At 42.1% G+C, this 16,369-nt stretch overlaps 1 protein-coding gene across 1 annotated transcript; it reads right to left on the bottom strand.

Annotated features, from left to right (window-relative positions):
* Positions 1–22: 22 nt before the first annotated feature.
* CDR2 (cerebellar degeneration related protein 2) lies at positions 23–16,256 on the bottom strand (the record flags this gene model as incomplete). The annotated part of the gene is made up of 5 exons (XM_084250420.1): positions 23–887; positions 2,045–2,209; positions 2,464–2,612; positions 8,908–9,020; positions 16,178–16,256. The coding sequence occupies 5 exons, from the start codon at positions 16,254–16,256 to the stop codon at positions 23–25; spliced, it is 1,371 nt and encodes a 456-aa protein (XP_084106546.1).
* Positions 16,257–16,369: the final 113 nt, after the last annotated feature.

Genomic DNA, 16,369 nt, shown 5'->3' with positions numbered 1-16,369 from the left:
AGTAGCAGAGCTGGAAGTTCAGTTAGGAATAAGAGGAGAGAGACGGGTATTTTGTTCTCTGTTCATCTATTTCCTGCTTAGTTTTCTTAATACAACTAAAGATCTCCTGAAAAAGCGCTTTATATTCAGGAGGTGATGTGGCAGTAGGGGAACCGATGGACTCTGGGGTGACAGGGGCTGGTTCCCAGCTGCTGGCACCAGGTTCAGGCTGGGTGTTTGCCCCAGCCAGGTCTTTGGCAGACACCCTGGAGGTCTGCACAGCCTTGTGGGACAGGGAGTCCTCTTCCTTCTGGCACTTCCTCAGCAGCTCTTCATACTTCACCTTCAGGGCGCTGTATTGAGTGTCCACTTCATGCAAAAGGGAGATGCCCCTCTGCTTCACAGCCTTGGCCCTGCGGATGCAGGTCTCCTCGTGGCCCTTCACGATGTCGCCCCCTGCCAAGCTGCTCAGCACCGTCTCACTACTGCTGCGCTTGAGAGGCTTTCTATGTACTTCGGGCATAGGCAGAAATAGCTCCTCCAGCAGGCTCTGGCCGGGCTCTTTGAAAGGGACAAACAGAGAGTCTGGCACCAGCTTCTCAACCCCATTCACAAAAGGGTGTTCTGACTGCAGTACCTGCCGCAGCTCTGCCACCTCTGCCTCTAATTCCAGCGCCCGGGCTCGGTAGGCGTCCGAGGCGCCCAGCTGCTGTTCCAGTTCGCTGTTCTCCCTCAGCACAAGACCATACTCTTCCTCCACATTCACCCGCTTCTCCCGCTCCAGTTTCAGCTGGGCCTGCAACATTGTCACTGTCTTCTTCAAATGCTCATTTTCTTCTTCATCAGGGCTTTGTTGACTGTGCAAGGAAGTAATCTTCTCTGCAAACACATGATCATACACAAAGTGTCTAGGGGGAAAACATTGAAAGAATATATTACACAGGTCACTGAGAATGAAAAGAGGGAGAAATTGATTTTTTTTCCCCAACTAAATACTGAGGAATTTTGACAGTGATGATGACTTTTTGCCTAGACCACACTAGAGCAGTAGCTAAAATGAAATTGTATAAGGCTGGCAAATGTATTTACGAAAAATTATTTTTTGTGACTAACTTTATAAGAACATCACAAGTACTACCAAACATCCACCACAGGTAGTGTGGCTGCTCCTTTTGGAAGAAATCACAACAGCCCAGTGGTTTTCGACCTTGACTCTAGGTAAGAATCACCTGGGGAATGATACCAAAATTGATGCGTGGGCCCTCCTCCCTTCAGTGCTGACCTAGTTAGTCTAGACTTGGGCTTTTGTTTGTTTTTCAAGTTCTCCATAGAATTCATAATATCCAACTAAGGTCGAGAACCAAAGCCATACTGATTTTTAACCAAGAAATGCACATCAGGATCACACAGCTTTCTCCCCACACCTAGAGATTCTGTTTTAGGCTTGGCAGTCACAGGTATCACAGTTTGAGAAACCCCCCCAGTTGAGCCGATTGATTAATGGCCAGGGTTGAAAATCACCAGGTGGCAATTGTATTTGTGATTATGTGCTTCTCTGCCTCCCGGGAGGCTGAAAACCCTATTAGGGCAGGAACTCTATGATTTTGCTCACCCTCGTCATGTCTGACATAGATAGCACTTGCCATTCAACAAATTCGAAAAATAATAATTCAAAGTAAATCTCCTAACTAAATTGAAGGCACATCTGCAGGGAAAAAAAAAAATTCCATTCTTCTGGATTTCTTCCACTGAAATTTGAAATTTTTCTTCACTCTAACATAAGCAACAACCCCAAATATGTAGCCTATAAAGCACTACATTTTAACATTTAAAAACACTAACATACTAGGTTTTAACATACTAAAAACACTGAAATAAATGGTCCCAAGACTTTAAAAAGAGTTTTCAAGAATTCTAACACCCCAAACTCTGTAACTTGTATAAGTGGTTTTGTATAGTAGGAAGTATTTATAGAAAGTGTTTCTTTAAAGGATACTTTTAATCTATTGGATTCCAAAGTGTGTAAATAAGGGCTTGTGAGTGCCACAGGAAGTCAGGTTCTTACTGGCGGAGGTCATACAGCTCTTTCGGACAGGAGAAGCTGGGCGCCGATTTCTCCTGTTCACACTTCCCCTGGCTCCTTCTCCCTTGGCTAGATGACTTCAGCTCCTCCACTTGGCTCTGGAGGTGATCAACGTTGGTTTGTAGGCATTCGATTGTTTCGGTCAGACTGTGAGGAAAGACATGAGCCAATTGCTGCTTGTCATATTAAGTTAAGGGCATAAGCAGTGAGGAGAGATTAGCTGCCAGCCACTCAAACTGGGCTTCCTTAAGTAGAAAGGACTTACATTTATCTCTGTTCTCCACAAAAAATTAAATTAAACCTTACTCATACTGACCCAAACCCACAACAGCCATATTCTATTCTAGTTTATACTAAGTAACTTCCCTCTAGGGCTTCCTGAATGGATTCTAGAAATTCACCTCAGAATTTTTTGCTGTGAAGCCTTGCTTTCAACAACTAGCTTTTGATTTGTTTCTTCCAGTTCTCTTGCTGTGACATCTAATTGCTCATAAACTTTTGCATGCTGTTCATTCATCTGTCGGAGAAGATCCACTTGCTTGGTCAGATACTGTAAAAGAGATGGTTGTGACCAGGTTATACATGAAACAGTTAAAATACCTGTAGTAGCCCAACACCAATACCAGCTGGCTACAATTCAATTAAATTCTGACACTAATCACCTGGCATCAGTGACCCCTCAGGTTATAAAGGTTCAGTCCCACAAGACTACCCCTGCTTGAGTTTGAGGTACAAGCCCCAGGGGACACCTTTACTTCTGACCAACAGGCTATAAATTTGGAGGTTCCCATGACCACTACTCAGGTTCAATAATTTGCTACATGAATTCACAGCTCTCACAAAGTGCTTTACTTACACTTGCTGATTTATCATGAAGACCAAACTCACAGTCAAATGGAAGTGATGCACAGGGCAGGCTGTGGGGTGAGGAGCATGTGGTGCTCATCCACCCAGAAACTCCCTCTCAGCTTCATTTCAGAGTTTTATAGAAGCTTCATTACACAGGCATGGTTGACTAACTCATTGGCCATTGGTGGTTAGATTCAACCTCCAGCCCTGATGCCTCCCCAAGAGCTGAGGGGTTGAGTGATAGTTCTGACCGACTGAACACACTCACTGGTTTTTTCAGCAACCAGTCTCCAATGCAATCATTCAGAAAGCTCTCCTCCTCTAATAACTTGTGGTAAAAATACAATGAAACCATTTAGAAAAATATTTTTGTCTTAGAGAACCTGGTTTTAAGGACTATCTAAAGAATGGCAGGGAATTTATTTTCACATGGTAGGAGTTTAATCTTATTAAGATCAAAACTAATCAGAAAAATCCTTCACTTCTCCGAGACTCTCACTCTCCTAACAAAGGATTCTGACTAAACTGGTCAGCATTTATTAGCTCTCTCAGCAAGTGCTGATTTAAGACGATAGAATTAAAAACCTGTGCAGTCAGACACTGCCCTAAGGCTTGGCCTCTGAAAGTTCAAATCAGTATCTATCAACTTTTTTCTGATCTAGAAGGAAACAGGTGAGTTTGTTTTCTTTTAAAGATATTCTTCTTCACCTCCTTTGTTAGGTTTATTCCCAGGTATTAATTTTTTTTTTGGTATGATTGTTAATGGGATGGTTTTCTTAATTTCTTCCTCTTCCAGCTAATTGTTTTCATATAAGAAGGCAACTGATTTTTGATTTTGTAACCTGCCACTTTGCTGAACTGTTTTTTTTTTTTTTGTGGGACCCTCGCTGGCGGCCGGGGAACAAACCGGCGCTGCAGAGGCTGCGGGCAGCCTCGCAGCCCAGCTCTCAACCGCTGCGCCACTAGGGGAGGCCCGTGAACTGGTTTGTTTTAGTTTTTCTATGGTTTTTTTAGGGTTCTCGCTATATATTATTATGTCCTCTGCAAATAATGATAGCTTTATACTTCTTCTTTCCCAATTTGGATTCATTTTATTTCCTTCTCTTACCTAAACTGCTCTAGCTAGGACTTCCAAAACTATGTTGAATAGTAGGAGTGAAAGCGGACATCCTCTAGTTACACTGGATCTTAGTGGAAAGGCTATCAGTTTTTCAGCATAAGAATGATGCTGGGGGGCCTCCCCGGTGGCGCAGCGGTTGAGTGCTGGGTTGCGATGCTGCCCGCGGCCTCTGCGGCGCCGGTTCGATCCCCGGCTGCTCCCCGGCCACCAGAGGAGGGTCCCACATGGCGCGCAGACCTCCCCTGCCGCCCGCTGCTCCCCTCAGCAGTGTGCTTCTGTCCTTCTGCCTGCTCTGCTCCCCGCTCTGGCTCTGGTGGATTCTCTCGCCCTCCCGCGCTTCTGACTGTGCCCAGTGCTTGTATAAACAAAACAAACAAACAAACAAACAAATAAAACATGCCTCTATTAAAAAAAATTTAAAAATAAATAAATAAAAAATATTTAAAAAAAAAAAGAGAGAATGATGCTGGGGGGCCTCCCTGGTGGTGCAGAGGGTTAAGTCTCAGCACTATGAAGCTATCACCAGCCACTGTAGCATGAGTTCAAACCCCAGCCAGGGAGCTGACCCACATGGCACAGCAGACCTCTCCTGTCTCTGTGCTGCTCCCCTCAGCAGTAGATTTCAGTAGATCTGCCTGTTCTGCTCCCCACTGTCTCTGGTGAATCCTTTAATCCTCCTGCACCTCAGGCCAACACCCCAGTTCTTCTACACACACAAAAAAAGGATAACTTGAAAAAAAAAATTTAATTCAAATGCCAAAGAGAGTTCAAGTACAAAAGCATCTGCCATGTTACACAGGGGAAAGGAAGACATGTAAGCAAGGCAGCCAGAACACAGGAGAACCTGTAGTAGCAAAACACACCAACTTATAGGTAAGAGTATCAAAGTGTAAGTGCTATGGGTTATCTCATGCAGGTCTTGGAATTTGCACAGAATGTCACCTCAACTATGAGCACAAGGCTTAGCAAAAAGCTATAAACAGGCCACCTTCACAACTGAGGCAAGTTTTTCGGGGGAAAAAAAAACACCCCACAGGATTATATCAACACCTATTGGCAGCTACAGAATCCCCACAAAGAAAAAAGGATATAACCCAAACTAAAAACAAATAAGAAATGGAATGGAAACTTGGCTTTTATAAAGTTTTGGGATTATCCTTATATTAAGATTATAGTTGAAATCCTCTGAATTTAGTAGCAAAATGACCTTCCACAATACTAAATAAATATTTCCTATTACCTTTGAAGTACCTCTTTCCCCTGATTAAAATATTATATTTCCCTTGTGGGAAATTTTGCAGGGAGGAGGGAAGCATAAACATGAAAATAATGCCCATCCATAATCTCACTACTAAAAGCCTAGCTTCTTTTTAATATCTATTTCCCAGTAGTTACTAAAGTTCTTAAAACATGGATAAATTGTGCAACAATGTATACTGTCCAAAACATACACACTTACATAATCTCCTCAGAACAACCGTGTACCAATGGAGTGCAAGCATTCTTATCACCAACACACAGCCAGTAAGCAGGATCTAAGAGGTAATTCGCATGCCAGAAGTTTCCAGCTAGTTGCTATAGAGTTGAGGGCTTAAACCTGAATCTTCTAGCACTGAGGCCAGAGCTCCTTCCAAAAACCTCCTCCTTTAAAAATTTTCAGAGGCGAAACATAAAATTTAGGAATTACTGGAAGTGTTTTCTAAAACTGTTTATCTGTGCTCTGTTAAGATACTAATTTCAAATACTTATCTATTAGCTACCACATGGTGCAAAAAACCTTGAATAAACACAGCAGTAGTTTTCAATGCTGCCAGGGGAAGTAGAGGGAGGAAAATAAAACAAGTCAAGAAGTAAGTATAATATGAAATAAATTAGTGTTACGTGTACTAAAGGAAACACATAATGTTTTAAAATGTTTAAGGCAGGGATGCAGTCTTGAAAGATGGGGGAAAACCAGAGGGCCAAACTATCAATACTTTGAATGGCAGAACAAATCTATAGGGACAACACAGGTTTCCAGGCAGAGAAACAACAAAAACACAAATTTGTAGGCCACTTTCATGATTGTGGAAAAATTTAAGGGCATTCCATTGCATCACATCTCTCTACTGCTCTCTACTTCTCTTCATCCAGGAGGGTAAAACTCGAATCTTGAAAAATTAAATGCTCACACTAACAATAAATAAGTCACACAGGCTATATAGTTATATCTCCTGATGTCAGTGGAATCATCACTTTTCATAGTTTAATCTTTTTTTTAATATTAAGAATTATACCTAATAAAACACTGATCAATTTTCAAAACCCATTAACAATCTTGGAAAGAATATTTTGCAGTTCCACTTAGAAAATACCCTTTGACAGTTTCCTGGGTGTCTATTTCCATAACGAGTCACAGTTTGGGGAATTTTTTCCCCTAGTATTTTCACCAGTTCTATGTTGTTCTTCATCCACTCTGAGTAGTTTGTTCCAGGACCATTTTTCAGGACTGTCTCATTTAAAATTTTTCTGGGTAACAGGATAAGAAGTGACTTTTTGTTTTTCAACTATATAATTTTCCAATTTAAAAAAAATGATCATGCACTACTTTTCCAATCAGGAAAATCCCCAATGAACAGTCTCATTCATATAAAGTACAAACACAGAGAAACTAATCTGGGTCATTAGAATGTTGGTTAACGGGGGTAACTGGAAGAGCTGATAATGCTGTCGTTCTTAATACCATAAAAAGAAAAAGGTACAAAGACAAGTAATTCAGATTAGAAAGCAATTGTGTTTGTAACCTCCTACACTAAAATAGACAATCTGTTCATTACACAATATTTGGAATCTCGTCATCTATATTTGAGTAAGCTAAAATACGTATCAGTTCTAATGCTCAGTTACAGTGCTCTAGAGCCACTTTTAGAGAAATATCAACACTATGTATTAAGATTATGTTGTTATCCAAATACAAATAAGTATTTCTCATAGTATATGAAAGTCTTCATGCACATGCCCTAGGAACACTATGAAATTTTCCTATGAGCTGAAAAAACCACTTCTATGAAACAAAGCAGGAATGAGTTCCTTGACCAGGTATTACAGTTTAATAGCTTAAAAATGTCAGTTTTCCCTGCATTTTTAGGTTTTGGCAATCTCTACATTAATCAAATTCAATTTCAGATATGGCATGTGCTATCCTCTTTTGATGTAGAATGTGCTACAAATGGTAACTGGTAACGTCAATATACCTTCATAAAATTATAAAAGTATATTTCACATTAGTGGCTATATTATAAATTCTGATGAAAGGGAGGTCGAAATGTACTTTTGTTCAGTTAGCTATGTAAAATTAATAGATATTGAGATTATAAATTTGCCTTAATTTTGATGATAGGTTTATGCTTATTCCAAAGCTGAAATGTGTATTATTGTGATCGCCTTGAAGTCAAGGGCTGTGTAATAATCCTCCTTCCCACCCCCACGCCTCCATTGTCTCCAGTGCTATTTAATTTAGTACTAGAGGTTTGGGCTACAGCAATCAGATAACAACAGGAAATAAAGGGAATCCTGATTCAGAAATAACTGAGAACTATCATTCTTCACAGATGATAGGATATTATATATACAGAAAACCCAAAGATGCCAGCATAAAGCTATTAGAAACAGCAAAATAGCAGGTCACATAATCAATAGACATAAATCATAGAATTTTTATATACAAAAAATGAACAGGAAAAAAATTGTGAAAACAATTTCATTCACAACTGCTTTCAAAAGAACTATTTCAGAATGCACCTAACCAAGGGAGTGAAGGACCTTATAAAAAATCATTAAAGATTTAGATCTTTTAGGCTTAGTAATTTTACTTTGAATTTCTGGCACATCGTTCAGTATATAATTAGAGCTCAGTAAATTCTGATCATGATGAATTGCTTAACGGTTCTAAGATATTTTGTATTTTTTTTCTTCATATAGACACAAAAGTTCTGGTCTAACCATTCCAATTTGAGAGGGAGGAGTTACGGGGATAAGTCCCCCAAACTATGATTCGCTACAGAAATAGACACCCAGGAACAAGTCTTTGGCCCGGGGGTGGGGGAAGAGGCCAGAAAGAAAAGTGTTTGAAGGGACACTGGTTAGTATCTGTAATTACCATCTTTACAGTTATGTGGCCTATACACGCTGGGTTAATTGAATAGGATCATTTACAAGATAGCACCTTCCATTTTAAAACCTGTATCTAGCATCTTTCATTTCAGTTTTTTAGACGAAGAAAATAGTATTTAATAAACCTACTAAAAATATAAATAAATAAAGATCACAGCAGGGGGAAATAAACACCTATTTTATGACTCTTTGGCACAAGAGTTTAAACGCATTATGAAATAAGGTGGTACAATTTAAAGCTTTTCATCTAATTATAAATTTAGGATGGAGGGAAATGCAGGCAAGGAGGGGGTATAAAGAGAGATTTAACAGAGTGTGGGTAGTTTTCTTAAGCTGGGTAGTGTCAATGCATTATTATTATCCTCTTATACCTTTCTGCATAATTCATTTTTCTAAGAAAAAAAGTAAAAAATTATAAATAATATTTACAGTTTTATTTTGGTTCATATACTCGCAAATACTGGACCATCTATTTCCAGTACATTTCACTAAGGGAGAAGAGGGAAATCTCTTTCATCTTAGCAGACTATGTGTTGGAAAGCCTAAAAAAGGCAGAACTCAACCCCCCCACCCTTGCCAATGGTTCTTATTCTCAAAAAAGAAAATCTTCATTAGAAATTAAATGTTGCTTTAGTATTGCAAGTGTTATTCTAGCAGGATGTGACTGGTACAACAGCAGTACGTGTCACATCTCAAACGCTAACTCTCCTATTGAATACGTTACCTCAATTTCCTGTAACTGCTCCTGATTGGTTGTGTACATCTGCTGAAGAGAATTCTCCAATTCTGTGTTCCGGTCCAGCAATGTCTTCCCAAGCTCAGCAGCAAGTTGGAGATCTAGCACCAACAAGTGAATCATAGAATAACCAAATGATCTCAATATTTCACATAGCCTACCCCTTAAAATTAGAAGGAACCAAGACCTAATCCAGCATAAAGCAGGTTCTCAAATAACACTGGTTAGTTATAATGTTGATGAGAAAGAAAAAAGCAACCCCTTGCCTGCAGCAGCATCTGCATAGAGTTTGCACATTGTCCCCGGGTCCACCAGGGTTTTCTCCCAGTATTTTGCTTTCCTCCCCACATCCCAAAGGTGTGCAGGTAAAGTTCACTGGCATGGGTGTGCGCACACCGTGCAAAGGGAGAATGTCCCGTCCAGGACAGGAGTGGAGCTGCCTTGTATCCCGAGCTGCCAGTATAGGCTCTAGTCACCTGTGACCTTAAGCTGCAATAAGCAGGTTGGAAAATGAATGAGTGAATGATTACAAATGATTGTGTCACTATAGAAGTGTTTTGGGTTGTAGTTAAATGGTGATGTTTTTGAGACCAAAAATATGCAAAAGGGACTGAACTCATTTATAAGCAGTTCGTCTCTGGTAAAGTTGGTTTTGTTATATGTTGTTTTACTTTCCAAGTGAGCACTTTTGGTACAAAATTTATGTCAGATCCCAATGGAAGGTGAAATGGTACAGAAGAGAGATTTAATTGAACTAGAGCCTCCTACTAAGTAACATATTCTCTTACAGACCTTTACACTGTAAGATGTGAGATATAGTGGTCCGCTTTATTTTTTTTTTTTTAAGATTTATTTATTTATTTATACAAGCACTGGGTACAGTCAGAAGCGCGGGAGGGTGAGAGAATTTACCAGAGCCAGAGCGGGGAGCAGAGCAGGCAGAAGGACTGAAGTACACTGCTGAGGGGAGCAACGGGCGGCAGGAGAGGTCTGCGCGCCATGTAGGACCCTCCTCCAGTGGCCGGGGAGTAGCTGGGGATTGAAGCAGCGCTTTAGAGGCTGCGGGCAGCTTCCCAGCCCAGCGCTCAACTGCTGCGCCACCGGGGAGGCCCTATAGTGGTCCGCTTTAGGGCGGTGTGCATTAGTTTAGGAATGATCATTCAGCACTGTGACATCTAAAACCATAATTATTTTTCTCATGGGCGAGACTTATTCATATTCTGATAATTTCCTTTATTTATTTTTTTTGGGGGGGATGGACCATTGAATCAAAGTATAGGCAGATCTTTCAACAGTCTAAGTTCCTGTGAAATCTGGTTGCTGAGAATGTAACTGTCAAAGCAGTTTGTTGTTACTGATCCTGGCCCCCTAAAGGGATATTACTAAGTCAGGAAAAGGAAAAGCATATCAATAATAAGAACATCCCTCCAGATTGCTCTCATTTTTCTATTCTTCATGTCTATCTCCAAGGAGAGCCAGTTAAGCAAGGCCCACATATAGCTTCTGAGGTAATTACTTGTCAGCTCATAACTTTCATTTAGCAGATTCCCATTTCTATTTTAAAACTCATTTTTTCAACTCTCTCTTCCTAGGCATATATGCTTAGAAGATAGAATTTGTCTGATTATAAGCAATTGCAGAAATAAAATTTAATGATAAAAGAAAGGGCACTGGTTCTAACATAGGTAACTGAAGTACATGTCTGCAGAGTAAATTCCATGGAGGGATCCTTTGATGAAAGCCGGAAATATACTGAGCTCTTTGAGTAGTAGGAAGGCGGTAGGGGGTTTGGGGGGGGATAATGCAACCATCTGGGTGAATAATGTGAACGACAAGACTGGAGTGGCAGAGATGAGGATGGAGAGAAGGAGCTGGACTCTAGATGCTTTGAAAGTAGAGCTCAAAGGATGTGTTAACCAATTAGATGGGGGATGTGAGAGAGAAAAGGAAAAACAACTACTGGTGATAATGAACAAAGGATCTACTTTAGAAAGGGCAGTCACAAGGAAAGGCTGAGCAGACATTTTAGTTAAAGCTTGAAGGATGACGATCTTACCACTTAAAACCGAGGCACAGGCCTTGAGACGGAAAGAACTTGGCATATTCTACGACCTGACAAAAGCCAGTGTGGTGTGAGCGTGAGGGGGAGAATGGTATAAGATGAAGATGGAGAAGCAGACAGGGATCAGACCCTACAGGATTTTTTATAGGCCATGATGAACTCTGAATTTTTGTCTAAGTATGATGGAAAGTCATCAAACTTCTTATTATGAAGACCAGGAACCCTTACTACATAAGATTTTTAAACTTAGATCTTACAGGTAGATAAATAAGGTTTAGTATTTATTCATTACTACCCTTAACCTAGAATAAGTGGTTAACAGAAAAGCAACAATTTTTGTTACCTGGTACTAGCCGTTCAAATGTATAAATGGCATTTTACTTGGTCAGTTTTTCCCCATTAGGAAAAGACAAAGCAGAGAAATCTACCACACAAGACACAGACACGCTCATGTAAAAACAATTTACACTCATTTTAAATAAAGCCATATACTATTGGTAGGTAAGTGTCAAAATACATTCTAGACACTCAAATATTAACAGTGTCTACTAAAGTACTTAAGACTTCGGATAAAAAGACTATGAAGTAACATCTTCTATTCACAAAATACAGAGCTTTTATACACAGCTCTTAAGAGGTATCAATCTTTGTTTTTTCAAGGAATTTAGCCCAGTTTTTCAGATGAGACAACCTGAAACACAGAGAGACTACGTGACCGCTCCATATCCATGCAGTGACACTGGCAAACAGTAGCTGCTGTCCAACAGGTTCTGACTCTTCTAACCACAGTTCTCTACTTTGTCATCCCCTTCTCCACAGTTTTCAGTCTACTGACAGGGATGGTCACTCATTTCTTTAAGGTCTAGACAGTATAAATTTCCCCAGTTCAGATACTTAATCTTCTCACTTGTTTTCACAGATGGCAGTGAGAAACTTAAGAGTTGGGCTGTTTGGTTTTAATTGCCTGCCCTGCCCATGAACAGTGCAACCACCCCAGGCAAGTTCATGTCTGCTTTCATTAAATGGAAAGGAACTATGTGTGGCTGACGATATTCCAGAAATCATTATCATGTACTCGGTGTGTAATGTGTATATATAGTCCCACACAAGAGCCCCACACTGTATTAGAGACAAAGGATATAAACATTACCTCGACATTAGTCTTAGCTGGCAAGTTGTAAAGTGGTAATTCCTCTCTGGGAAGGACCAGAGACACGCCAAAGATATTTTTAACTAGCAATCAAAACCTGAGCTGAAACCTCTTCCAGGATCAAGACTAACTTAAGACTGTCATTGGCTCTTTTTATTCAGTTAAGAAAACGACTTAACATTACTTAATATATAGCCAGTAGCACCCCTGCTCCTGCAGAAAGAGATGCCAAGTATAGCACTCTTCAACAAATAGAAAAGAACTTGAGATGTGTCCTTATCGCAATCCTTATTTCCAGTAAAACAAAGCCACAACCTGGTTCAGTAACCTGAAGTCAGCCTCCTAAATATTTCATAGGATGTTTAGGATAGAATTCTGACAAGACAAGTCTCAACTACAAGAAAGCGCCAGTGAAGTCACACACACTGTATAATAGGACGTTACTTCATCTGTTAGTTTAAAGACAAGGGTTGGGTTTTTTTTGCTTTAAAAAAGTTCACTTCCTGTTGTGTAGCATCTGGCTTCCATAACCAAAAGGAGCCAAAAGCTGGCAGTAAGCCCAAAAAAGGTTTTTTTTAATAATTAGTGGGAGACTGGAATATTCAAAGTCCTTTATTTTTATTTTTAATTAAGGCACAAGACAAGGAAACAAAGTTTTGAAGCCTTAATACACCTGTTCACCCCTCTTTTACGAAAAGGATTTTCACTAAGAAGTTATCTTTTCTAAATCCTATTGTACTGGCCTAGGTAGCCACTAAAAATGCCAGATTTACTGCAGGTTTGAGAGCTGCAATCTATCAATACCTTCGTATGTTTAATATTCTTTCACTGATCAGTCCTTGCAAGTGATAAGTGTAAACTATTAGCTTTAAACAGATACGATTTAGCCCTGTGTCAGGCAGAAAATCAGCTCTACCAGCCACTTTTTTTTATAACAATCTTTCTTCTAGAATTCAGGGACCTTTATATGTCACTACTGTTTTTCTTATTTTAAAATAATAAAAAGTTTTCCCCAAACAAGGACAATATATTCCTAAGTAATCTGTAGTCTATAGCAGTAATTCAATAACATTAAGGCTGAAAGTTTTTCCTATTACAAAGTCAAATGCGTCACTTGGTGTTGCTTCTGTGTAACTCCTGTTGCCAACGTTACTATAATTGGGAAAGCAAAAAAACCTTAATATAAACATTAAGAAACATGATGGTGTCAGTTTTAATGATCCTCCAAACAGTGAGTCAGCAAATTAGCTACACACAAGAAAAATGTACTTGAAACGAAGAGGAAAGGATTCCTTCAAACTTAAGATTTCCAGCAAACTAAGATTTGCTGGTCCACATAGCAGAAACCTGAATTCTCAAGCTTGAATTCTCTTCTTCTAAGCTTGCATGGCTACCAAACCACAATTATAACAGTAGTTGATCTAAAAGAAAGCGAAGTCTCTCTACCTTGTTCTCAGGGGCACATTTCAAAGCAAGTGCCATCATTACCTGCACAGAAGGCACCTGCTGTCCCAGAAAGGCTTGTACCCACAGAGATCATTGTCAGCATTCTTACGATGCCAACTCAGCCCTCTGACAAAAGGTAGCCTCTTCATCAAAGCATTTGGTAAAAGTACAATTTTCTCCTCCTGCCTACACCTGGCTCTGCGTGTTTCTCACAGGGTATGAATGGCAGAGCAGAGCTTTCCAAGGTTAGACTTTTCCAGCAATTTTAATTTTTAAGAGAATGTACCAGCAAACTTGAATACAAAAATCCAATCTACTTAGTGGTTCCTCTTGTTAAAGAAAAAAAACACAACAACAAACAAAACAGTCTGTAGTTCTAGGACTGAGAAAAGGACCTTCAAATTGTTTTTAGCAGCTCTCTCCAAACAAGGATCACTTAATAAAGTTAATAGTAAGGATGTTAAAAAATGAACAGATGTCTGTTCACAACAGAATCCCACATGATCTGCTTGTTAATCTGTTTAAGAGGACAGATCTGCTCCCAAACTTTATTGAGCAGCAAACATCTATCATAGACCTGGTACCTGTAGGGCAGCGTAGTGGGTGCCAGAGGCAGCACCTCCAGGCTAGTAAAGCTGCCCATTTTGTGGACCAGCACTGTGGCCCCAGCACCCTAGAGGAATACCTGGCACAGAATAGCAATGAATTTGAAAAAGTAACAAATTTTACAATCTGATAGAAGTTTAGGAGTTCTTTAACATAAAATTTAACAAAATTGGAACAGACATTCTTTTGCCACACTCCCATCTTCAGTCTTTTACAGGCCATATTCACAAATTATGACTGTTGGAATTTCACATCTAGTCCTACCCTGCACGTGTGGTTATGACATACAGGATTATGTCAAAGTCCAATGTGACAACAGGTGCTTTGAAAAACAGAACAAATTCCAAATGCAGATTGGCATTAAGGAGTTTTAGACCTATGTTCTTTAAGTTTTCAGTGAACTTGAGCTTTCACCTCATGGCTTAGTTTCAATCAGAGATTAAGAAGCCCACATGCAGCCCCCAAAAGTTGCATGTGCTTCATGACAAATTGCTCTTTCACAAGTGGTTGTTCCTAACAGCCTCCCACAGGAGGAAAGTGCAGTGTGGATGAAGGCCATGAAAACTGTAATCCTGTGTGAGTGCCTCAGTTGAACAAATAATTTTGAGCTTCTGTTATGTGCTAAGTATTATACTAGATTAAAAAAAAAGCTGCTTAAATACAGGGGAAAAAAATTATTTCACTTTGATGACACAAACAGCTTAACTTATAGGGAAATGATGCAACTGCCTCATTACTCCTGAAGAAAGTATCAAACTAGGCCATCAATCCTTTTGGGAAATTCTGAAAACAGGTTTGTTAAAAATGTAAGACAAATCTGCCATGTGGACCTAGCGAACATGATGCAAACACTGCACTGCAGCGCCTATGTCGCTTGGACTATCCATGTAAGTGGAGCGACTTCACTTGAAGTAATTGTCCACAGCATATTAATGGAAGAAATCACCCCCTCCCCACAAGCCACTTGTTTTATTTTCCTATTCTAAAAGTGAGTCATTCAAGACTGCCTTCTTTTTCTCCCATCATTTGGGGGGTTAGGAAGCGGAGGGAGAATGCTTTGACTGAACAAACGCAGGATCATGTAATAGTCAACTAAATAAGATGTTAATTTTCAGTACAAGTTTGGAGCTGAAAAGTGGATCTACACAGACCCGCAAAAAGTGGAAGATGCCTGAGAAAAATCCGAGGCTAATTCAGTATTAGTAAGCACTCTGGTCATGAAAGTTGGCGCTGCAGTTTGGAGAGGCATCGGACTCCCCCAGCATCAACTTCCACCTCCTCGGGGCTGTTCGGAGGCTCAGCCCCTGCGTGAAGTGCCTGTTAGCATCCGGCACGTCCGCACTGTGTCCCAATGGCAAATTCCTGCAATTAACCAAAAAAAGAAAAGAAAAGAAGGAGGCGCGGGCTTTCCCAGCGCCAAACTGAGGGCTGCCACGGGTTTTCTCTGGCGGCACGGCCCGCGAGCCATCCCAGGCCGGCCCAGAGACCGGCCCGCTTCTCACTAAGGCGCCCAGGTAAGAGGGGAGCGGGGGGTGCCCGTCCCCTAAGTCGTCTCCCCCGGCGATCCGTGCAACTTTGCTTTCGGCTCCCCGGGCCCCGCGGGGAGCTGGGGCCGGGCGGTGAGGAGGAGCCGGCGCGGGCGCTGACCAGGGCTCCTCCGAGCCGGCTCCCACCCGCAGCGCGAGGGGAGCCGCCGGCCCCGGCGGCCCCGGCGTCCTCCCGCGGGCGCGAGCGCCGGTCCCCGCGGCCCCCACAGCCGCGGCAGCCCCGGAGGCCGCGGGCGGCCGACACCCGCCGGGCGAGGCGGCGCCCCGCCCCTGCGGCCCCGGGGAGGGCGGTGGGGCGCTCGCCCGTCCGTCCCGGGGGCGCGGCGCGGTCCGCACCCCGCAGGTGAGCCCGGCCGCGCCGCACCTGCCCGCGGCCGCCGAGGGGCAGCCCTGCCCGGGCGGCCGCGCCGAGCCAGGCCTCCGCCCGCCCCGCCGGCCGCGCCTCACCTCGCTGGAGGTCCCGGGGGTCGTACCACGGCTCCTCGTCCTTCCCCTCGAACTCCTCCGCCGCGCCCTCCGCCAGCATCGCGGCCGGCGCCCCCGGGGGCAGCGGCCCCCGCGCCCGCCCGCCCGCCCCGGCCGCCGCCCCCGGCTCGCCCCCGGCCCCGCCGCGCTCCGCCAGAGCCGCCCGCGGGGGGG

The sequence above is a fragment of the Talpa europaea genome (assembly GCF_964194135.1).
Source record: "Talpa europaea genome assembly, chromosome: 12".
Lineage (NCBI taxonomy): Eukaryota > Metazoa > Chordata > Mammalia > Eulipotyphla > Talpidae > Talpa > Talpa europaea.
This window is presented reverse-complemented; position numbering and strand designations above follow the sequence as displayed.